Source organism: Rhinopithecus roxellana, chromosome 8, assembly GCF_007565055.1.
Source record: "Rhinopithecus roxellana isolate Shanxi Qingling chromosome 8, ASM756505v1, whole genome shotgun sequence".
In the NCBI taxonomy this organism is placed as follows: domain Eukaryota; kingdom Metazoa; phylum Chordata; class Mammalia; order Primates; family Cercopithecidae; genus Rhinopithecus; species Rhinopithecus roxellana.
In genome coordinates this window covers 1,159,858-1,183,748 of record NC_044556.1, presented here as the reverse complement: position 1 = coordinate 1,183,748, position 23,891 = coordinate 1,159,858, and the positions used below count along the sequence as shown (strand labels likewise).

The following is a 23,891-nucleotide window of genomic DNA, read 5'->3' as shown; positions in this document are numbered from 1 at the left end:
AGCCTGCTGACTGCTCGTAAGGACCAAGGCCTGAGAAAGGGAAACCTAAGGCGTCGAGGTCCAGGAGCGCAGGCCAGGGACTGAGGTGGTGGGGGCGGAGACCTCGCGCGCTGAGGCCCGGGCCCACGGACACAAGCGACAGAAGCCAAGACCTCAGGCGGCCGGGAGCCGGGACGCCGGCTGCAGGCACAGAGAGTTGAGGCAACGAGGCGTGAGAGAAGCGACCCTGAGGCGACGGGCCAGCGGCGCCATTTTGTGACCGCAGGGAGGGCAGTGAAGGGGCCCCAGGGGAGGTGCGGGCAAGCCTGGTGCGGCATCCGCACGTCCCTGTCCCATCCCCCACGCAGAGCCCGACCCCACCCTGCCAGGCCCACCTGTGTAGCTCATGGTGGCGGGTAACACAACATCCGAGGACGCCGGCGGCTGCTGCCCTGCACATCCGACGCTGCGATAGCGGCTGCTAACCACAGGGTCCCCTCGACACACACCCAAGCCCCGCCTCCCGACCGCATTGGCTCATACCGGCCTCGGCTTCACGCCTATTGGATAGCACCGCTGTCTATCTCCACGCCTCCTCATATCAGTGGCTGGAAGCGGCTGGCAATCTCGTGAGAGCCCCGCCTTGTCCCCGCCTTCTGTTAGTCTAAGGCCTCAGTGATTGGCCTAGAGAAGCCGGCAGAGAGGCGGAGTCCTATAGCATTCGAGGGGGCGGAGCTGTGCACTACGGAAAGGCCCAAGGCCCAAGCGCGGTCGGGCTGGAGGAGGGCCAGTGCCCTGGAGACCCGCCAGAGGGAGCCGGGTCTACGGCTCAGGGCACGGCTGGGATGCCAGCTCCGCCACCGAGGTGCTGGGTAAACCTAGCTACGTGTCTCAACTTCTCTGGCCTTCGGCTCCAAAATAAGCATAGCAAAGCCATGTTGGAATGAGAAAATTAAAACTCAGCACCAAACAAGATGCTGGACACACGTTTCAACATTACATGACAAAATGTGTGTAAAGGAATCATTCCGGGGCCAGTGCACTGAATAAACGTGATTAATCGTCACAAAACGGTAACAAATATATTTATAGGGCATATGCTTATATGTATAATAATTCCGTTTGTATCGTGTGTCATTCAAATGCTCCTTCAAACATGCAAGAAGCTTTTAATCCCCACTTAAAACTGAAGCTTGGAACTCATGATTTACTCAAGGTCCTTGACAGTTACGTGTTAAAATGGGAACTTTGCTTCTAAAACCGTCTTGATTCACTCTGGACTCCAGAGATCCTGCAATAGTGCGGCCGGGCACCAGTCATGTCCTCAGTCTGTTTCCTGGGCACACGGAAACCCCTGCCAGGGACAACTCGTACTTGCTAGAGATGACAGAGCTGCCCCAAAAACAGTATTTAACGTGTGTTTGTGAAAACTCATCAAGCTGCGCAATTACTTCTACACTTCGTATGTTTTAATACCTTTTTAAAGGTATGCTACTACTTTTTGATATTGTCGATTTCTTTAGGTGTAATAGTGGCATTTAAAACATTCAGAGAAACATACTGAAATTCTAAGAAGTTAACTGATCTTATGGCCAGGATGTGCTTCACACAATTCAGACAGGTAGAGAGCGGGGGAGGAAGCAAGGAGCTATAAGATAAACCTCTTACAGCTGAAGACATTGGTCATGGGTTGGTAAGTGATGGGTAGATGAGGGTCCATTTTACTGTTTGCTGTACTTTTGTATAGTTGGAATTCTCCATGATAAACTGTTTTAATAAAACTCCCCCACCCAAATGAGGCTTCTGCAGAACTTGCTGCCATATGGAACGAAGCCACTTATGTGTTAAGTGAGCAACTCCACACATGAAGCAGAGATCTGACGGATAAGCACTCTGGCTTTGGGGTTCATCTCCCTGTCAGCCTCAGGGATGCCTGCCTGTCTTTCAAACCAAGGCATGAAGGTTCGTTCCTTCATGGCACTTGCCACAGCCATCACTGTACCCTGATTTGACTTCGTTTACATCCAACACCCTCACAGAGAGCACAGCTCAAAGGCTGAGACTTTGCTGCCTGAGGTGCATTAAAATGGCTTGAGCAGAGAAGAGCAATGCTCAGAAAGTTTTAGGAAAACATTCTCCTGCAAGAACTGGAGGCGACTCTTCCAAGGACACACGTGACCCTCACTTCACTGCATGATTGGTGGGGAGGAACTTGCCATGTGACTTTATAAGCTCTTGTATCATTTGATTGTTTTTTGTTACATCTAGCCTATACCACTTTTATATTTCAAAAACTGACTTATGGGCTGGGCATAGTGGCTCATGCCTGTAATCCCAGCATTTTGGGAGGATGATCGCTTGAGCTCAGGAGTTCAAGACCAGCCTGGGCGACATGGTGAAACCCCCGTCTCTACAAAAATTACAGAAATAAGCCAGGGGTGGTGGTGCACGCCTGTGATCCCGGCTACCTGGATGGCTGAGGCAGGAGAATCACTTGAACCCAGGAGGCAGAGACTACAGTGAGCCAAGGTCCTACCACTGCACTCCAGCTTGGGCAACAGAATGAGACCCTGTCTCAAAAAATAAAAACTGACTTATGAAAAGCTGAAAGAGGAAGAAACACCTTTGAGTCAGCTCATAAGATGCTCTCCCTGCTTCCTAAGTCTTGGATACATCCACCCACCCACAGCACAGGATGGACAGAAGTAGTTGCGGCCTTCTGCCACCAGGCAAGATGTGCGTCCTGACCCTACAGGAGCAGATGTGCGGGCCAAGACCACCCTTGTGGGCGTGTTATTGCAGCCTGTTAACCCCTCCTTCCCAGGAAGGGGTATGATGGGAGGGCCCAGAAAGCAGGGCTGGGAGTAGAGGTGGCCCCTTCTGTCCACACGCCATGAGGTCATTCCCACTTTCCAGCACTTGGCCGTTTAGTGAAAAGGATGAGCTGAAAAACCACATGCAATAAACAAGAAGGAGCAGCCAACAAAATCTCTTAAAATCTCAGAAATGTTCAATAAACATTTGCAGAGCAAGAAAATAAATAACATCGCAAAGGAGCCAGCGGCTCCTCTTTTCCCGTGTTCCTTGGGTTAGGGGTGCATGTGTCTAACTAGAAGTCACATGTATTAAAAGCAGGTGAGTTCCAGCTCTCTACACCCCCGCTACCCCCCCTCCCCCCGCCAAATGCTCCCAGCGGGTCCCTGACACCCTCGCTGGTAGCTCCTGCCCTTGATAAGCTCCCCTAGCCTCAACTGCTTCTTGATCCTGGCTCCCTTCCCAGACGGGCTGCCCAGAACCCTGGTTCGTCTGCTCACTGGAGCCACTTTGCCAGCCAGCCAGAGCCCCCCCACCAACCATGGCATAAAGCGCCAACAGCTGGGAACTTGGGCTCATCCCCAGCTGCGTCTGGTTTGCTTGGCGGCCAACGGGAAAACCCAGGGCCTCCATGGCTCTGGACAGAGGAGGCCCCGATCCCAGCCCCGGCTGCCAGCCAATGCCAGCCTGTCCACTCGACAGAAAAACACACGCTGGCTGCCTGCCCCAGGGCGTTTCCAGAAGAGAAATTTAATCTAATTTACATACTTCTAGGTACATCGATAACCAAAATGTGGCCACTGAAAAAAGTTAAAAGGTCAATCAGCTCCCGGCTTCTAGCTGGCCCAGGATTGCAAAATAAAAAGATCCACGTTCCTTATTCTCTACACAAAACGCATTTTTAAAAAAGTGAAAGGTCTAGGGAGCTATACATAGAAAGCAACAGTGAAAAGGGAGAGGGAGCAGGAGTGGGGGAGGAGAGTCCCACCCCCCAACCCCACCCTCCAGGGCCCCAGAGCCCCTGAGGCTCTTTGGGCGCCCTTGACATGGCAGGAGGCAGCTGTCAGCTCTGAGCTCTTCCCAGCTGGGAAGGCCCCTCTGGGGGGCAACCAACAAGGATTTCCGTGGCATTGTGGGCTCAGTGGGGGCTCCCAGGCCCCAGCAGGCCCCACAGAGGGAGCGTGGCTTCCCCTGAGCAAGCACCGTGGCATGATGTGGTCGTTCAACCCGGGAACTGGGGGTCCGGGGCAGGTCCCGGGTCTCACGAGGTGCGTGTGTGTGTGTTCGCATGTACATGCGTGTGAGAGGATATTCATGGGGGCGAGAGGGAACCAGAACAGGGGTCTTTGGGGTCTTTGCAAATGGCCACGGATGGCAGACATTGCCCTGCCTGGCTGCTAGACGGGGGAGTGCTGTCCTCCCCTGTGACCAGATCAGCTGCCACCAGAGACCTGGCTGCTGCCCCTGCTGGACCAGGTGGGCATGGGCCGAAGGAAGACACCCTGTGGCCCCAGAGTCCTCAGGCTGGGGGAAGGGCAGCTAGCTGGCTCCCGGCGCCCTGGCTGTAGTGTGCCCGGCCCCCAAGGGGCGCCGGTTTGAGGTTTTGGCTTGCTCCTTTGGAAACGGAAAGAAAGAGGAAGAGGGACGAGGACACAGAGGAGGAAGAAGAGGAGACAGAGGTGGCACGAGAGGGGATCTGGAATGCTTTTGTGTTAGGGAGCCTCTGCCGCCGCTGTCTGTGCCTGCGGGGCCTGGGACTCCTCAGGCGGGGGGTCCGCTTTGGAGAAGTTCATCTCCAGGATGTGCCGCTGTAAGTGCCGCACCCACTCTTCCTGGATGGAGAGGGGGCCCTGGAATTCCACCTCACAGAACCTGCGTGGGTGAACAGAGAGAGAGGGAGTGGCCAGTGCTGTGAGGAGAGGCGGAAGCATAGCCTTGCCCACGTCCCTGGGCACACCTGCTGCTACTTAGTGTGGACAGAGCAAGCCCAGGAGGCAGGGGAAGAGGGGCCAGAAGTCAGGCATTTCCCAAGGACAGCCACCTCCACTCACCATGGGGTCATGGCAGGGGCTCACAGAGACCCCTGCCTCTATGCTCAGAAGTCACTGGGGCCAGCTAAGGGCTACTGGCTTCCAAGTACCCCTGCCATCTGGCAGATACATAGACTCTGAGACGGTAGAGGGCACAGAGAAGCAAATCCTACCCAATGAGCCAGGCCCCCCTCCTCCTCCTCCTGTCTTCCTGGCACCTAAAGAGGCCTCACAGCACAGAGGCCTGGAGCCCAAGCTCCACGGCTCAAGACTTGGCTTTGACTCTGACTTCTGACTTGGCCTGTATGGCCTCAGTCAAGTCACCTCATGTCTCAGAGTCCCCGTTCCCTGCTCTTCAATGTACTTGTGGAGTTTGGTAAGAATTAACTAAGACCTACTTTTTTCTTGAGCCAGACACTAGTTGAGTGCTTACTTACCATGTGCCAGGCAGTTCTGAGTGCTTTATAAATATTTAATTCACTTACTCCTCGTAACAAATCTGTAAGGTAGGTTTGTTATCAACCTGCTTTTATGAGTGAGGAAATTGAGGTAAGGAACAGTTAAGTCCTTCCCTGAGGTCACTAAGCTGGTAAGTGGTAGAGTTGGGATCTGAACCCAGCTCTCGCAGGCTACAAAGCTCAGAGTGTCAGCCTTTAGCCTGAGCCCCACCACACCCAAGGGCAGCCACTGAGGCGACAGCTCCCAGCTCCCACCAGACCCTATCCTGTCCAAGGCTCTGGGTGACCAAGGCCCACTCAGGTGGTCTCCCTCCCTCCCCCAGGGGCAGCCTACCTGCATTTGAGGGTGTAGATGTTGCCCACGAACTTGACAAGTGATGTCTGGGGGGGCCGGGGCACCAGGGAGGGGACCGGCCGGACTCGGGGTGGGGGTTGCCGCACCTCCTCCAGCTTCTGCTGTAGGTCATTGGTGTCCTCGCCTCCCCGGGCTGCGGAGGCATCTGGAGGGCGGGCTTGTCGGCGTTCGAATTCTAAGGTGGAGAGAGGGACCAGAGATGAGCGGGAGGGGTGGATGCTGCAGAGACTTGGAATACACAAGAGCTGAGGGCTGATGCTACCTGGATGGGCAGGATGGGTGATGGACGGGTGAATGGGTGAGCAACTAGAGAAAGGACTAAAGGGCCACGGCAGAGCACCTGGGGAGTGGCTGGGTGGGCCTGGCAGATGCCTGCTGCGCTTCTGACCCTCCTCCACCAGCACTCACTGTTGATATTCTGTCGCTGGTGCTCCTCAGCCTTCACGGTGCCTGGCGGGCTGGCTGCCAGAGGCCGCTCACCACTGTCGGCTGCCCGGCCAGCCTCAGGCCCTGGCTCCCCCCCGGCACTGCGGCCGACCACGGCCAGGCCCCCGGGTGCCAGCCCCAGGGACGGCCGCTTGTCACTGTCACGGCCATGGCCGGCACTGCGGAACTTCTTGGTGAAGGGGCGGCCGCCCTGGATGTAGCTGCGGTAGGCGCCCACCTTCTGGGGCCGGTGCTTGATCCACTCGCTCAGTGTCTCGATGGGCGAGCCATTGACGCACCACTCAGTCACGCCGAACTGCCGCAGGTGTGCCCTTGCGTGGCTGGCCAGGGCCTTGCGGTTTTCAAAGTAAAGGCCACACAGCTCGCAGCAGGCCTCGGTGGCTGCGGGGCGGAGGGGGTGCTGCTGAGCCACAGCCCGAAGGGGGCAGGTGCACCCAGACGGCCTTGCCCAGGCCAGGTGCCAATCCCGCCTCCCACAGAGACCCAGCCATGGGGGCCCCACTTGGGGTCAGTCCACGCTTGTGGCATTGCCTGGCCTGGCCTGGCCTGGCAGGCCCTGGCGGTCGCCCTCCCGGGACCCTGCCGCCCGCTGCTTACAGGAGTGGGAGGTCTTCTCGTGAAGGGTCTTTGCCTTGAAGGGCAGTTCAGTCTGGATGTAGGTCTTGGCCTTGACCTCTGCTGGGAGGAGGCGGTCCTCCTGCAGGGGCCGCTTGGCTGCCACTGAGCCCAGGTAGCCAGTGGTTGAGGGCTTGGCCCCAGTGATGGGCGTCAGGCTGAGCTCACGAGGAACCTGCGCCGGCCCTGCACCTGGTTTGCCTGGCCGGCCAGCCAGGGGTGACAGCGGCAGTGGGGACTGCACAGGCCCAGGGGCCATGGTGGGGGGCCCATCCTCAGCCAAGGCAGGGGCCAGGTCTCCAGCCGGTGGCTCCTTCTTGATGAGGCACGGCTTGGACTTCTTCTTGAGGATCTCTCGCAGTGTGTCGATGGGCGAACCATTGACCGACCACTCGGTCACACCCATCTGCCGCAGGTGTGAGCGCGCGTGACTCGACAGGCCCTTGCGGTTCTCGAAGAACTCGCCGCAGAACTCACAGCGGATGTCGCGCACCGGCTCTGCCCGGGACGCTGCAGGGGATCCAGGGTAGGGGGAAGGAGGAGGAGGAGAAGGAGGCGGCGGCTGCGGGCAGGAAGCCTCCAAGCTTAAAGCCCCCATATCAGTGCCAGTTGCCTAGCTACCCCTCTCCATGCCACCCACCAGACCGCAACAACCTGGTCCCTCATCTGGGCCTCCACAGGCCCTTGTGTACATCTGGCTCTTCTGCTTGTTCTGTCATCTCAAATTCTAGCTGTCTTCAAGATATCTCCCTGTATGATCCTGGGCAAGTCACTTTCCCTCTCTGAGCCTCAGTTTCCTCCGCTGCAAAATGGAGATGAAAACCCCTACTTCCCAGTGTCACTATGGGAGGGTCTAAAATGGGAACAGCTCTGAGCACGGGGCACAGAGCTGGTACACAATGCACATGAGTGCTAAGGCACAGCCTAGGCTGCCCTCACCTGCTCAGCACAGAGTGGGCATCCAATCAATCTGAGCAGAATGAACACAGTGCTGGTGTCATAGGCAAGCGAGCAAGTGACATTATAAGGACGACATACAGAGTTTTCTGTAACCAAGTGCGTGCTAAGTACTTTATCCCACTTAATCCTCAAGAAAAAAAGACAGAGTTGGGACTATGCTGATCTCCATCTTCCAAATGAAGAAACTTGCCCATGGTCACACAGAGCTAGACTGGGGAGGAACAGAGATCTTAAGTCACACTTGACTCCAAATGTCAAGCACTTAATTACCAAAAATGTCAGAAAGACACAGTTCAGACGTTCACTGCCAGTCCCTACACGCCTGCTGTAGCAGACATCACTAATGGATCCCCGCAGTCTTTCTCCCTAGGAGTCTGGCTGACAGCCACTACCAATCGATTGAAATGGCACAAGAGATGGAATCTTTCTGCTGTCACTGAATGACACAATCCTGCTTCTCAGGTGAACAAAGGACAATTGAGCAGCAGCTCAGTTGCAGGGGTCTGCATAGCAAGAACACACAGCTAACCCTGTGTCCTCTCTACCTGCATGTCCTCCCTTCCAATTCAACCCTAGGCACTCTGGATACCCCCAAGGGGAGGCAGGGAGGAGACTCCTCCAGCTGTTCTCCCTGCCCTACTGCGAGGTCACACTTACACAGGTTCAGGGGTGTCATGTCTTCCCGTGGCGCCCCCCAGGGACCCTCAGATGGGTGCAGTTCCCCATGAAGGGCCCCCGGCAGCATCTCCCGCTTGATCTCCACCCGTATTTGTTCAGGCTTCAGCTTCTTGGGCAAGGAGGGTGCAGCCAGGCCTGGGAACATCTTCCGGGCCGTAGGAGGAGGAGAGGCAGTTGGTGAGTGGCCCAGGGGGCTGCCTGGTGGCGGTGGCAACTTCTTGGCCAAGGGTGAGATGTGAAGGTCCGAGGGGCTGCGGGCTTCCAGTGAGCTGCCAGGACCTGTGCCGCCTATCATCTTGGCCAGGGTTTTTGGGCTTGGCCCTGGTGGGTTGGGAGGTCCGCCAGGCCGAGACTGGGTCCGTCTCTTCAGGATCTCCCGCAGCGTGTCGATGGGCGAGCCATTGACGTACCACTCGGTCACGCCCATTTGCCGCAGGTGGGAGCGCGCATGGCTCGAGAGGCCCTTGCGGTTCTCGAAGAACTCGCCGCAGAACTCACAGCGGATGTCTCGTGCTGGCTCTGGGCCTGAGGCTGCAGCAGGAGGAGAAGGAGGCAGTTAGCATCATAGAACTGCCAGCATGGTCACCTGCAGGAGTGTCCTGGTCAGCTGGGCGTGGGCGGCAGCAACACGCCCACAGATTAGGGTGGTGAGGGCAGGTGCAGGTAAGGGAGTGGAAGAGCGGGGCTGGGGGCCAGATACCCGGCAGGAGTGAGGGGAGGCTCCAGAGAGCACATGGGCCCTCGGTCCTGGCGGAGGAGGATGGAATCAAGATTCCATTGCTCTGTGGGTCCCAAGAAGGATAGGGTGAGGCAGGGAGGGCAGCCTAGGTGCTATGTGCCATCCAGACAGGGGCAGATGTGGGTGCTTTGCACACTAAAAGGCAGGATCTCCCCACCTTGGCCTTCATTCTCAGGAAGGGTCACGGAGGTCAAAGGCCAAGAGAGAGGGCCTAGCAGCCCACTGCCAACAAGATCTCTGGGCAGAACCGGCCCACTGCCAAGGGCCCCTGTCTACTCCCTGCCCCAGCAGGGAGGGGGCTGTGACCCCCCCCCCCGGGAGGGGCTCCAGGGCCCGCAGTGAGGAGGGGGCAGCTGAAGCGAGAACCTACAGAGGTTGAGAGGAGACGGCTCCACATCAGAGGCCCAGAAAATGCCGGCGGCTGCGGCGGCCGAGAGGTCCTGCTTCCCCCAGGGGCTGGCCATACCCGCGGCCTTCAGCTTGGCCTTCTTGGCCGGCGGTGGGGGGGGGAGCAAGGAGAGGGCCGCGGAGGTGGGAGGCGGCCGCCCCGGGTGGGCCAGGGCGCCGCGCCTGGGTGGGAGGCGGATCTGGACGCCGTCCCTCCTGATGAGCCCGTGGAGCACGTCTATGGGGGATCCCTTGGCGTCCGGATCGCTGACGCCCAGGTGGCGCAGGTGGGCACGGGCGTGGCTGGACAGGCCCTTGCGGGTCTCAAACCAGGCACCGCACAGCTGGCAGTCCAGCTCTCTGCCCCCGTCACTATCTAAAGCTGCGGAGACAAAACACAGGGGGGCGGTTCACGGCCGCCACCTTGGCTGGCCTTGGGGGCCTGAGGCAGGAGGGTCTGGTGTGATTTTTGGCTGCTCAGGCAGTTGGGGGGTCCAAGACTCAGGCTGCAGATTTCTTTTGAAGTTTGGGAAGCAGGACATCCTATTTCCTGCCTAGCCCTTTGGCATCAAGGGGAGTGTAGAGAGCTTAAGGACGTTGGGTAGACAGGCAGTGACCAAATTCCGGATAATCGGATACTCCCTGACCCTCTCCCCTAGGATCCCTGCTATGGGAGCTGTGTGGGGGCGATGGTGGCTGCTGGACTCATGCAGCCAAGGGCAGGTGTGCCCCTGAAAGCACGGCAGACTCAGTGGAAGCAAATTCAAGGGAATATGAGGTGCCAAATGGGGGACTCCGTTGGGCAGGGGGTGAGACCCTGTGGTCACCCCCAGACTCTAATGTCCACAAAGATATGGGAAAGACTGATGTTGTGAGGGACGTCCTTGTTAAACCTGCTCACTGCACCTGGAGGGTCTCTTCCCAAACCCTACCTGCCGTGCCCACAGGCAGCCCAGGAAGTGGGGCTTCACTGGCAGACAGAGAGAGCTGCCTCTGCATGGACAACCAGGAAGACTTGATGACAGGATCAACTGTGGGCACCTCCCATTAGGTGATCCCCATCTACCCAAGATGCTTCCAACTACCACTGAGAAAGCTAGGCCACAGGAACCCTGGTTACCTTCACTGCCCCTACCCACAGGCCCAGAGAAAGCCAAGAGCTGCCCCTCAGTGGCGAGCATGACCCTGGCAGGCTCAGCAGCCGCAGTGAGGCCTTCAGGAGATCAGCAAAGTAAAGTGGGAGACATGATCCACATCCAAGGCGGCCCAAAAGGAGATGCAGAGGCTCGACCGATATTCTGGCCCGGCTGACCCAGGACATGGGAGCTGTAGTCCCCACCGCCCCCACCCACCCTGGGCCCTCTAGCCCAACCTGAGGTCCCGTCCCTCCCAGCGCCAGAACCTCCCTCGGCTCTCGGGACCCACACTCACTGAGGTTCAAGGGCCCCTCATCCTCAGACTGAGGCCACTGTGCCTTTGGGGAGGCCGGCCGGGGGCTCAGGGACAGCTGGGGGCTCTTGTCCTCAGGATTCTTAGGGGTAGGGGAGCCCGCCAGGGCCAGTGGTGTCTTTTTGAGGAGCGGAGAGCTGGGAGGGTGGCCCAGGCCCTTGGCCGAGAAGCCGGGAGGCGACTTGATGGCTTTGTTGACAGCAGGGGCATCCAAGGGCTTGGCCAGGGTGAGCAAGCCGGGCCGGGGTGCCCCGGTGACCACCTCCTTCAGCGAGCTGGACTTCTTAGCCAGGCCCGGGGGCAGCCCAAGGTGGGCGTCAGGCAGGCCCTTCTGCTTCACAAGCTCGTAGAGGAGGTCGATGGGTGCGCCGCTGCTCTCCGACTCCGCCACTCCCAGCTGCCGCAGGTGGGAGCGCGCGTGGCTGGACAGGCCCTTTCGGGTCTCAAAGCAGGCGCCGCAGACCTCGCAGGTGGTCAGGCTCTGGGCTGAAGGGCAACACAGAGGCCGGGAGAGCAGGTTGTGAGGCCTGTGGCCCAGCTCTCCCGCTTCTCCTCCCCCGAGAGTCCCACTCACCCAGGCTCCATGGAAGTGTTTTGCCTCCGTCAGGCCCCCCGAACCTCACAATGACCCTAACAAGGCGGAGAATAGCTTGGCTGCTTTGCCAATAAGGGTTAGAAACTGAGGCTCAGAGAAGGAAAAGTTGTGCCCAAGGGCACACAGCAGGAGGTAGAGCCCTTCTGTCATCCAGCCAGTGGGACACCTTTCAGAACCTTTCACACCTACTGGGTGCCCTGGCAACAGGTTCACACAAACGCTGACCTGCTAGCCACATGCTTCACTGAACTGAGTTCTAACCACCCTCTGTGGCTCAACTCCTGCCCGAAACACTGGTCCTTGCAGTCTCCTGCACCCTCTTCCAAAGAGCCTTTATCCTTGTCTATCTGCTTCTCTGTCTCCCTGTTCCCCAACCTGAATGGCCCTCAAGAGCAAGGGCCAAATTCACTTTGCTCGTCTCACCTCCCTGTCCACCCGAGGGCCCGTCACTAGTCATTAACAACCTTAGGATCAACAGATGAAGAAATGGTGTCATGCGAGAGATCACACAGCTAGCAAAGGCCAGATTCAGCAAATGAGCTGGGTCTGAGTATGAGCTCTGGACCACCACGCCCACTGCTTCTCTGGATGCTGTCCCTCACCCCATGACGGTGCAGCTCAGGGCCACGCATGCCCAGGACAGAAGTTCAAGGGAGAAGACAGCTGAGTGCCAACCTTGGTGCCTCAAGGTGCCAGAGGGAAAACTGCGGGCAACCTGGAGCCCCACATTAACCCCAAGGCACAAGAGTGCCCCTGTGAGTGTAACCAGCCTGGCCAGCATCCCCTGCCATGCCACCTGGGCCACTCACCCTTGAGGTCCTGCAGCTCCTGTTTGCTGCCATGAGGAACCTCTGCAGCCACTTTGCTGCTCAGCCGACTGGCCACCTGCTCCAGGGCCCCAGGGACAGGCAGGCTCTTCTTAGGGAGCGAGGGAGAGCCCAAGTCCATGGCCACCATTGCGTTTTCCTCAGAACCCAGGCCTGTGGGTTGGGAAGACAGGCTCAGCCCAGGCAAGTTTCAGGCTGTCTATCCCCAGAACTAAGAAGATGACCTTCTTCCTTATCCTTGATGTCTGCTGTCACTCTGCCAGGCGACTCACCCCAGGAAAGCTGAGGTTCCACCCATAACCCCCAGAACCTGTCCAATGCAGGGACACTGAGGCTGCCACTTACAGCAGACACCAGCAGCTGCTTCCACACACTACAGCGTGGACAGGTCTGGGGTGTCATGCAAATGTGAGCCCAAACTCCCATCCCAGGGGATCTCAAAGAAAAGATCTCTCTGGACAGAACTTGTGAGGGGCAACATCTGCCTGTCTTGAGGGTGAGGGTGGGAGGCACTCAGAAAGGGAATTCAACAAAACACCAGGGTCAGGAGGCTGGAGAGGCCACGCAGAGGCAGGGAGCCAGGGAGCCAGGGAGCCAGGGACAGCGAAGTGGCTTCACAACCCTTGTGAGGAATCTCCACCAGACAAAACAGCTGGGGCTGCAGAGACAATGGGGGAACCAGGGCTGCAGAGCCTACTCATCACAAGCTGAGCCCTAAGTGGGGTAAGGTGAGAACCTAGTGTCTGCACCTACAGCGATCTGACTGCGGACAGAAAGAGTTGGAATCACAGAACTTTGTGTTAAGTTTCTGAGACATCTATCAGGTCCGAAGCATCCCTGGGTGAGGAGTGTGTGGCAGAGGGAACCCAAGGGTGAATTTTCACGTCTAGTTTTTCAAAGGGGCCGGGGAGGCCAGTTGAACTCCAAATTTAGAGTTCAGAGGATGGCAAAGGCTCAGAGGATGAAGGAACTGTGTGCCAGATAGGGCCTTAGAGGCGTTCAGTGGGATGTAACGGGGCAGGGGCCATGTAGGTTCCATGCTCAGTTTGAGTCTCACAGAAGCAAAGAGTAAGCGCTGAGGACTGGGGCACCGAGGACTTCGTCAAAGTCTCCGGGTCGGGTGGGCGCATCTGTCAGATGGGGCAGGGCTGAAGTGAGTTTCCGCACTGGACGGACCGGAACCGTGGCAAGGGACGCTCCCGGGGCTCCAAAGGGGGCAAGGGACATCTGTCAGACCGGGCAAAGGTCTCAAGGAGCGGCGGAGGAGTGTTTCTGAAGCTTAGGATCCTACGAGCGGCGACAGAAGGCCCTGGGCCCACACGACTAAAGGGCCTGGGGGAGGGGGGGCGTCCTGGAGACTGGACGGAAGGGGTCGGGGGCGGCGGCACCGGCAGGCGGGATTCCGACCTTCCCCTCCCCGCACCCTCCCAAGCGCGGGCTCTTACCCGGCGCGGCAGCGGACGCGGGCCCGGGCCCCGGCTCCGGCTCGGCCTTGGGCCCGTCCCGCGGCGGCGGTGGCGGTGGCGGCGGCGGCGGCGGCGGGGGTGGGGGCGGCGGCGGCGGCGCGGGGGGTGCCGCGGGGCCCGGGCTCGGGGGGCTGGGCGGAGGCGCCCCCGCGGGCGCGCGCTCCCGGGCGCCCCCCGCGCGCGGCCCCGCCGCCGCCTTGCTCTCCGCTTTTGTCACTCGGCACTGGGCGGTGGAGGCGGCCATCTTGGCTCCGGCGCACGCGGGGCGGCCGCCCCAGGCGGGAGCAGCCGAGCGCCGAGTGCCGAGTGCCGCCGCCGCCGCCGCCGAACCCTCCCTGCCCCGCCCCTCAGGGCGCGCCCAGGGTGGCCTGCCGAGTGCCGAACGCCGAGCGCCACGAGCAAAACCGTTCGTCTGGGCCCTGCGGGCGGACGGCTGCAGCTGCTGGAAGCTGCCCGCGCGCCCTGGCTAGCGGATACACCCACATTGGGCGCCCAGCGGCCTCTAACCGCCGCCCCAGCCCAGTCCCTGGACATCTTTACCCCTAGAATGGGAATCTTCCGGCCTCACTGAAACCCCCTTAAACAACGTCCAAACTCTTAAAAGCCTCGACGGGCGGAGCTAGGACCTGCCCTAGGACCCTGCCCCATTCCCTTTCCGGAAAGTCTCCACCTCCGAGTCGGGGATCCTGGAAAACACCTGAACTCCAACCACGAGAATCCCTCCAGTATCATCCTGGTATCCAGCCGTCCCCCGACGGTGCTGTTCCGCAGACCTAGGGGACCCCACACGGCCGGCACCACATTTCAATCACCGCCTGTTTCTCTCTCCGATTGTCCCCAGCTGTTCCTTGACAGTTGGGTGGGGCTAGAATCCGACCATTGCCCCGCCCCCAACCTGGCACCCGCCCCCTCCTGCCCACTTAGGGAGAGGGGGCAGGCTTCTAACGACAGCCTTGCAGGGCCAGTGCCCAGACGTAGCCCTAATGTTGCACATCCTTACTTAAGGCAAGGCTTCCAGGATCTTCCCAATCACTCCTTAACCGCCACCCCTCTGCCTCGCAGTTACTCACTGAAAGATTGGTCACAGCTCTCCCTCCCAAGGACAAGGCCAGGGCAGTGCCAAACCTGCCTCCTCTCATCCGTAGGCTGACTCCTTATACCCCAGTGCTTCCTGCACCCCTAACCATCCTCAGAGTCAGCTCTGTCTCGCAGTCACACCTGAGACACTACAAGCCAGGTGTGGGTGAGCTGAACGCTTGGGGGGCAGCCTTTAGCAGAAGCAAGAAGCCTGAGGTCAAGTCCCCACTCTGCCCCTCCCTGAGATGTCCCCTCACCCAGCCGCTGTCCTCTCTGAACCTCCAAGGAGAGGGGGCTTTGATAGCCCCACCCTCCCCTTTGCAGGCTCATGAGTGCCCTTCAAGTGGGCTTGTGAATGGGTCTGAATGAGCCCAGAGTACAGGTCTAGGTAGGACCCCAGCAGCTGCAAGTAGGAATAGTACCAAAGCGGCCGGGTGTGGCGGGTCACACCTGTAATCCCAGCACTCTGGGAGGCCAAGAGGGGTGGATCACTTGAGGTCAGGAGTTTGAGACCAGCCTGGACAACATGGTGAAACCCGTCTCTACTAAAAATACAAAAAAAAAAAAAAATTAGCTAGGCATGGTGGTGGGTGTCTGTAATCCCAGCTACTTGGGAGGCTGAGGCAGGAGAATAGCTTGAACCCCGGAGGTGGAGGTTGCTGTGAGCCAAGATCGTGCCACTGCACTCCAGCATGGGTGACAGAGCGGACTCCATCTTAAAAAGAAAAAAAAAAAAAAAAAAAAGGCAGGGCACGGTGGCTCACGCCTGTAATCCCAGCACTTTGGGAGGCCGAGGCAGGCAGATCACAAGGTCAGGAGATCAACACCATCCTGGCTAACACGGTGAAACCCCATCTGTACTAAACAAAATACAAAAATTAGCCGGGCATGGTGGCAGGCGCCTGTAGTCCCAGCTACTCGGGAGGCTGAGGCAGGAGAATGGTGTGAACTCAGGAGGCGGAGCTTGTAGTGAGCCAAGATCACACCACTGCACTCCAGCCTGGGCAACAGAGCAAGACTCCGTCTCAAAAAGAAAAACAAAGAAGGAATAGTATCAAAGGAAGCCCCAGCCTCCAGCAGCCGCAGGGACGATTCCCCCTGTGCAGACACTGTCCATTCCTCAGAGGTCAACTACTTTTCGTAGCCAAGTTCTCTGCCTTGTAAAGGCTCGTGCAAAGTCAGGCGGTGCAAGACTGGGCCCTTCACTTGTCCACTCCCTTTGCGGTGCCCAGTTCTGGGCTCCTTCACCGAATAGGACTTAAGGATTTCCAAGCCATCCTCCACTAGAGACACCACCAAACAAGCTGCTCAGAAGTCCAGCTCTATAGCTGTGTGGCTGTGGCAAAGAAGATGATCCATGGTTTCCTTATCCTTAAAACAGGGACACAGCCGGGCGCGGTGGCTCACGCCTGTAATCCCAATGCTTTGGGAGGCCGAGGCGGGTGGATCACGAAGTCAGGAGATCGAGACCATCCTAGCTAACATGGTGAAACCTCGTCACTACTAAAAATTAGCCAGGTGTGGTGGCACGCACCTGTAATCCCAGCTACTTGAGAGGCTGAGGCAGGAGAATCGTTTGAACCTGGGCAGCGGAGGTTGCAGTGAGCCGAGATGGCGCCACTGCACTCCAGCCTGGGCAACAGAGTGAGACTCCACCTCAAACAAACAAACAAATAAAAAAACAGAAACACAACAATCTTAGTTCCACAGACTTACATTGAGGCATAAATGAGATAAGACATGTTAAAATCTTAGTACAGGGGCCAGATGTGGTGGCTCAGGCCTCTAAATCCCTGTACTTTGGGAGGCTGAGGCAGGAGGACTGCTTGAGCCCAGGAGTTCCAGGCCAGCTTGGGCAATACAGCAAGACCCCATCTCAAAAAAATAAAAAATTAAAATTGAAAAACCTTAGTACATAGCAAGCATTTGATAATGGAGGAACATATCAGGCCTGCCAGACAAAGCAAACATTGGTTGAAAATCTAGACTCTAGGCTGGGTGCAGTGGCTTACACCTGTAATCCCAGCACTTTGGGAGGCTGAAGAGGGCAGATCACTTGAGGTCAGGAGTTCAAGACCAGCCTGGCCAACATGGTGAAACCCCATCTCTACTAAAAATATAAAAATTAGCCAGGCATGGTGGTACACGCCTATAATCCCAGCTACTCGGCAGCAGAACTGCTAGAACCTGGGAGTTGTAGATTGCAGTGACTGAGATTGCACCACTGCATTCCAGCCTGGGTGGCAGAGTGAGACTTTGTCTCAAAAAAAAAGAAAAGAAAATCTGGCCTGTAGGCTGGGCACGGTAGCTCACGCCTGTAATCCTGGCACTTTGGGGGGCTGAGGTAGGCCGATCACTTGAAGGCAGGAGTTTTGAGACCAGCCTAGCCGACATGGTGAAAACCTGTCTCTACTAAAAATATAAAAGTTATCTGATCATGGTGATGGGCACCTGTAATCCCAGCTACTCGGGAGGCTGAGGCAGGGGAATCACTTGAACCCCAGAGGCGGAGGTTACAGTGAGCCAAGATTGCGCCACTCAAACAAAAAAAAAAAAAGAAAAAAAAGAAAATCTAGACTCTAGATCTGCACTATCCAATAGGATCCCCACTAGCCTGATACTAGCTTCATTTCAACTTCTTAACAGCCATACATGACCAATGGGGTCCCTGTAAGACCGTGCAGATATCTAGAGAACATTTCCAGCCATCATCTCAGAAAGTTCTATGTGACAAAGCGTCTCAAGATAGAAGATGTCATTAACAGCAAAGAATCTGGGGCCCGACTGCCTGGGTTTCAAATCCCTGTTTCACCCTTTCCAGCTGTGTGACCTCGAGCAGGTTAAACTCTCTGTGCCTCAGTTTCCTCATCTGTAAAGTGGAAGAAATAATAACCCTGCCTTATAGGATTATTGTGAGGATGTAAATGAGTTCATGTTTGTAAAGTGCTTAGGACGATGTCTGGCTCCCAGTAAAAGCTCAGTAAGCATTTGTCAAAGTCACTGGCAGGAAAGATAGGGAAAAACTGGATCCAGAAAGAGACCTGGCCCAGATCCTGAGTGAAACAGAAAGGACACCTGAATAGCAGGTTGGTTGTAAGGAGAGCCATTAACATGCTTTGTAAAGTGACTCAAAATGCTTCCAGGAAAGCTGAGCGGTGCCCCTCCAGCCCCGCCCCTCCAATGCTCTGGGCCCCTGGGAAGGATAGGGCTCCAGCACAGCCCGTCCCCTCCCCTTACCATCTCCATAGGCTGGCCCAGGGTCCTCAGCCCAGGTGGGTGGAAAGGGCACCGTGAGAGGTAAGCGGGGCCGACGGGAGGTCAGGAAGCTGCCAGGCGGACCCCCAGGCTCTCGGCCCAGGGGGCTGGGGGGCTGCTCAGCGGCAGAGGTGGCCAGCAGCTCCTGCAGGATGTTGATGGGCGAGACAGTGAGCTCCCAGTTGGTGATACCGAAGTCACGTAGGTGGGCCCGGGCGTGGCTGGAGAGGCCAGCCCGTGTGTCGAAGCCAGCCCCGCAGAAGTCACAGCGCATCAGGCTGAAGGTGCCTTGGGTCAAAGTTGGCCACTGTGGAGAGAGGACAGGACTGCCTGAGGTGGGGAGGGGCAACTCCCCAACCCCAACCCCTCCCCATACTCAGGGCTTCACCCTGGACTGTCTTCCTTCCCCGTGGCTGTCCCTTTTGCTCCTGCCTGCCCCTCAGCTCTCAGCTCGTGTATCCTCCCACCCCATTCCAGGAAGCCTAACCCTCCCAGATACCTCCTTCCCATATCTGGCAACATCAAGGAGGGGCCTCTCCTGCAAAAACCCTTCTCCAGGGCCAGGTGCGGTAGCCCATGCCTGTATTCCCAGCTCTTTGGGAGGCCAGGCAGGAAGATGTCTTGAGCCCAGGAGTTTGACACCAGCCTGGGCAATATAGTGAGACCCCATCTCAATAAAAAAAAATTAGCTGGGCATAGTGGTGCATGCCTGTAGTCCCAGCTACTTGAGAGGCTAAGGTGGGAGAATCACTTGAGCTCAGGAGTTTGAGGCTGCAGTGAGCTATAATTGCCCCATGGCACTCCAGCCTGGGCAACAGAGCAACACTCTGTCCCTTAAAAAAAGAAAGAAAAAGAAATGCTTCTCCAGTTGTGGACTTGCCATCCTCTGTGAGTATTTGATTAATAGCCTTCTCATGACTATTTTTACTCATGATCACCCAAGTGCTGTAAATTAAATATTTGTTGGATGAAGAAATGGACAAATGGATGTAATGCCCTCTGCTGAGAGCCTTCTCTGAGCCCTGCAACTGGAGTTAGGGACTTTGTCTCAGCTTCCCCAGCCTCCTGGTTCCCCCAGCTTTCCCCGCATCTCAGCTCTGTTCAGTCAGTGTCATCACTGCCTGGTTTCCTGGTTGTCCACCCCTTGCCCCCACCCCTAGTGCGTAGACACACATACACACACACAGACACACAGACACACACACACACACACACACACTCATACACCATACTGGCACCTCCCCAAGTGGGCTGTGTGTCTGCCAATGTCAGAACCACCCAGAGTGCTCCTGTTGGAGACAGACTTCGGGAATCAGAGCCTCGTACCGTGGGAATTGACAGACCTTACAGGCAGCCTCAGGGGGTTCTGAAGCTGGCCAGGGTGGGGTGGAGGGGGTCCCACCACTCCTGGACTGGGCCATGAACTCCGAGAGTCCAAGAACTGCTATTCTGTCCACTGCTGTGTCCCCAGGTCCCCAGAACAGAGGGGAACCTTGCTCAGTAAATAATTGTTGAATGGAGGAATGAATGAAATTCTCTGCCCGAGGCTGACTCTTCTACCCACACTCCTTCCTCCAGTGGCTGGAATGGCCAGGGCACTGGGGCGTCTCCACACATCCACCGACGGGTGGTCTTTACTGCAGCTCCCAAGTCTCTCAGGAGCAGAGGCCCCAGTGTTCCCCTGCTTGGCACTAAGGGAGAGAATTTAGATCAAGGGTAGGTTGCCCAGCCATGTGTCTCCTGGGCCTTTTAAAGTGAAGCTGCCCTACCTTTTTTCTTCTTCTTCTGGAAGGAGAACCTGCGCTCAATGGCCTTCACCTCCTCAGCGGAGATGAAATGGCGCACATTGTAGCTGACGCCCACACGGTTCAGGTGGCCCCGGACGTGGTTGGCCAAGCCGATGCCGTTGTGGAAGCGATCGGGGCAGTAGGGGCATTTCCGTTCCTCGTGCTTCAGTGCCATGGCCGGGTCCCCATCCAGGAATGTGTCCAACCCCAGCGGGCCGCCCAGCGGCGCATCCAGGAGCAGGAAGTCCAGCGGGTGTGCGCCTGCCAGCCCCAGCTCCTCGGGCTGCAGCCTCGGGGGCACCCTGGCCGCCGCCATGACCTGCGGCCCCAGCTTCGCCACCAGCACAATGGGCACCATCCCTCGGAGCTGCTGCTGCTGCCCCTGGGTGGCCTCTGCTGCCTGCAGGGCCTCTCGGAATGTCCGCTTCAGCTCCAGGGCAGGGTGTGGGATGAGGCTGAGGGTGGCTAGGGGTGAAAAGACCCCATTTTCAGGGGAAAAATCCATCTCAGAGGTCAGCACCACATCCTCCTCTTCCTCCTCCTCCTCATCCTCCTCTTCGCTCCAAGGGCGCCTCCGTTCCCCCAGTCCTTGTGGGTGGACGGTGCTTTTGTTTCTCCCGAGCTGTAAGGAGTAGGGGGTGGATACTAGTGTGGAGGGAAAGGCCAGCCTTCCGAGAGGCCTCTGGCCCATGCGATGCGGGAGTGGTTTTGACAGCGGGAAATCTCTGATGCTCAGCTGCTGGCATCCTGGGCCAAAGGCCAGGCTGGGGTCGTATCCAGCAGGGTTCTCCTGCCACATGGGGGCCAAGGACGGCTCAGCTTTGCCAAAGTAGTCCACAGCAGTGTCAGGGAAGCAGGCATGAGCATCCTGGCTAGTGCCCGGCTGGCTGGCAGGGTCCTCCTCATAAGCTTCGCCATCCTCTTCCCAGTGGGGACGGGCGTGCACTAGCCTCACATGCTCCCTGAGCAGGCTCTCGCTGGGCGCCGGGAAACCACAGAAGAGGCAGGCGCTGAGGCTGACGGCAGTTCCGTAGGGCTGATAGAGGAGGGCGCTGGCCTCAGGGCTGGGGCTGCCAGCCCCACTGCTGCCTCCGAAAGGCTCCTTGGCGGTCTGGCCTGGGGGCTCACGCACGTGCAGCTTGGCATGCTGCACATAAGCCCTGGAGGAATTGGTGCCAAAGACACACTTGGGGCACTGCAGCCGTGCCTCCCGGCCCTCGTCCCCTGGAACTTGCTTCAGCTTTTGGATCTCCTCAATGATCTTCTCCCGGGAGGCCTGGTGCAGCTGCCGGTGCTGCTCCAGAGCAGCGGGGTCGGCAAAGGCCCAGCCACACTCACCGCAGGCCAGCGGGGCCAGGTCCGCAGGGGGCTCCTGGCCTGGGGCTCGGCGGTGCTGGCTCATGTGCTCCAGGAGGTGCTCCTTCTGTTTGAAGTAGATGCTGCACTCGATGCATGGGAACACGGCCGGCTCCTCGTCCTCGTCCTCTTCTGGGCTGGCCACCCCTTCCGCCACCTCCTCCAGCAGCTCACACAGGTAGGGTCCGGTCCGGATGGGAGGCAGTAGCGGCTGCAGCCGCTCCACAGATGCCTCCGAGTTCACCGTCCAGGTCTGTGTGGCCACCTCCGAGGCTGACGTGGGTAGGCCCCACTCCGACGACTGGGCCAGCCCCTCCAGGTCCTCCAGGTCTTCTCTGCCACCCACCACCGCCATGTCCAGCGTCTTCGGGGTGTCTTCCACTGGCACAAACACCCTTCTGAAGGGGGTGAGGGGTGGCGGCTGGGCAGGTAGGTCCAAGTGCAGCCCTGCATCCTGGGGGGATCCCTGCTCGTCCTCATCTTGGAGCCAGTTGAACCTGGGGCGACCCTGGGGGTGTTTCTCCAAGAGCCTTGGTTCCCCCTGGTGGTGCAAGAACCTTCTAGAGCCCTCTAGCTCAGCGTGGGGGTTCATGGTTCTCACAATGACCGAGTCCTCGAATCTCCGCTCAGACAGGATGCCCTCCCCAGCCTCCTGGACAAGGGGGTGCTCCCAGGGTCCCCTGCCATCAGGGGTGCCTGGGAAATGGCCCAGGAGATGGGATGGTGGGGAGCCCGGCCGGAAGTCCAGGCTGCCTCCATCCCAGCAGCTGCAAGGAAGTGCCAATGGGGACAGGTTAGCCATGGGCTGCAGTTTTCCTTCCTAGGGTGGTGATGGGGGTCCTCACAGGCAGTTTGAAGCAGGCCCCAGAGATCCAGCCCGAGGGCGACAGGGGTGTGGGGGTGAGGGTGGGAGGTAGGGGGAGTCCATGTGGATCCTTTGGGACCTATCAGGTCAAAAGCCAGGTTCAACTCTTAGGATGCACCTGTCCACAAAGCCTAGCCCTGCTGCATTGTTGGGGAATATGCAGAGACCACCCCTGGACCACACGGGGATGTGGCCACCTCTACGAAGTCTAGTGGCAGCAGTTAACTCTCATCTCTCCCCAGGAAGGACCCAAGCCTCTCATCTGTGCTCCAGGCTGCTTCTGTCTTGGTCTTCCCCAAACTGGGGTGATTTTGCTAATTTAGTTTCACCTCTCCCTCAGATTTGGTGAAAGTTAACTTTGTGGTGGAACAGGTCAAAGGAATGTTCCTTTTCCCTGCATCTCCCCATCTAGAAGGGCAGAGTCAGGAGAGGTGGAAGGTCCCTGCTAAGCCTTTGGCCCCAGTGATTCTGACCTTCCTGGGCAGAGGGGTGGGAGTGGTGTTGGTGGGGGCAGCGTAACCTCTCTGGGCCTCAGTTTTCCAATCCTAAAAATGGGGGTAATTCCCAAGAACTGGGAACCCCTTTGTCCTTATACAACATCTGTGGAGCTTTCTCATAGCCACCATCAACAAAAGGTGCTTGCAACATAAGGCAGGTGCTTATTTAAATGCTCACAACCACAACCTTTCAATGACCCCACAGGCTGTAGGGTGAAGATGACACAACTCAGTGCTTGAGAAATGCTTTGTTTCACCTCATGCCTGGACCAGTATGGGTTCTTATTATGGCCATTTGTGATCAGTTCTCCCTTCCTTTTGAAGATCCTGCCTCCATCAGGGGATGCCAATCACGCTCATGGAACAGATGTGGAAAAAGTTCCATTCAGGTGTTGGGTGGAGACCATAAGGTCACCTTTCTAAGCTCCATCGCTGACATGCGATACTAACAGGACCATCCTCCTGGGGCTGTGGCAAGGACTCAGTGGGGATAAACACATGTTCAGAGCGTAGCTCATAGCAGCTATTGTTAATTAATTAATAATAGTATTGTTCATTCTGAGAGCTATTAGTAATCCTGATAAGCTTACTATGACCTGGCCAGGTGTGGTGGCTCATGCCTGTAATCCCAGCTCTTTGGGAGGTTGAGGTGGGTGGATCACCTGAGGTCAGGAGTTCTCGACCAGCCTGGCCAATATGGTGAAACCCCATCTCTACTAAAAATACAAAAACTATCCAGGCATGGTGGCAGGCACCTATAATCCCAGCTACTGGGGAGGCTGAGGCAGGAGAATTGCTTGAACCCAGGAGGTGGAGGTTGCAGTGAGCTGAGATCACGCTATTGCACTTCAGCCTGGGTGATAGAGTGAGACTCTCTAAAAAAAAAAAAAAAAAAAAAAAAAAAAAAAAAAAAAAAAAAAAATTACTATGACCTATTAGCAGCTGCCATTTAATAAAGGGTAGGGACCATCAGCATTGCTCTTGATTCCTGCTCTCACCCAGTGCCCCTTGGATCCTCAAGGCGAATTCATGAGATGCATCTTATGGACTCCATTTTGCAGATGAGAAAACTGAGGTCCAGAGAGGCATAGTATCATTCTAAGGGTCACCTGGCAGAGAGAGGACTCCAAGGGTCCAACATCCAGGCTCCTGCCCCTCTGGCCCTGCTCCTGGCAGGGATAATGAGAGTTGACCTTCTGTGTTCATCCCAGACCTCCCCCAACCCCAGCACACGCCCAGGGGCTTGCCTGCCGGG

The 23,891-nt window shown here is 57.4% G+C and overlaps 2 protein-coding genes across 3 annotated transcripts in view; both read right to left on the bottom strand.

Moving 5' to 3' along the window:
- AKAP8L (A-kinase anchoring protein 8 like) overlaps window positions 1-566 on the bottom strand; it is a 36,088-nt gene extending 35,522 nt beyond the window's left edge. The window contains exon 1 of one of the 2 annotated variants that reach the window (XM_010361536.2): window positions 375-566. In XM_010361536.2, coding sequence (XP_010359838.1) covers window positions 375-387 — 13 coding nt within the window. In that variant the 5' untranslated portion in view covers window positions 388-566. The remainder of the gene's footprint in view (window positions 1-374) is intronic. The other variant, XM_010361535.2, reaches the window with a different exon arrangement.
- Window positions 567-2,971: 2,405 nt separating this feature from the next.
- WIZ (WIZ zinc finger) overlaps window positions 2,972-23,891 on the bottom strand; it is a 28,336-nt gene continuing 7,416 nt past the window's right edge. Inside the window, 11 exon segments of the mRNA XM_030935712.1 lie at window positions 2,972-4,665; window positions 5,616-5,811; window positions 6,045-6,464; window positions 6,681-7,208; window positions 8,316-8,867; window positions 9,446-9,844; window positions 10,894-11,397; window positions 12,316-12,486; window positions 18,114-18,420; window positions 18,422-18,438; window positions 19,901-22,041. Coding sequence (XP_030791572.1) covers window positions 4,506-4,665; window positions 5,616-5,811; window positions 6,045-6,464; window positions 6,681-7,208; window positions 8,316-8,867; window positions 9,446-9,844; window positions 10,894-11,397; window positions 12,316-12,486; window positions 18,114-18,420; window positions 18,422-18,438; window positions 19,901-22,041 — 5,395 coding nt within the window. The 3' untranslated portion in view covers window positions 2,972-4,505.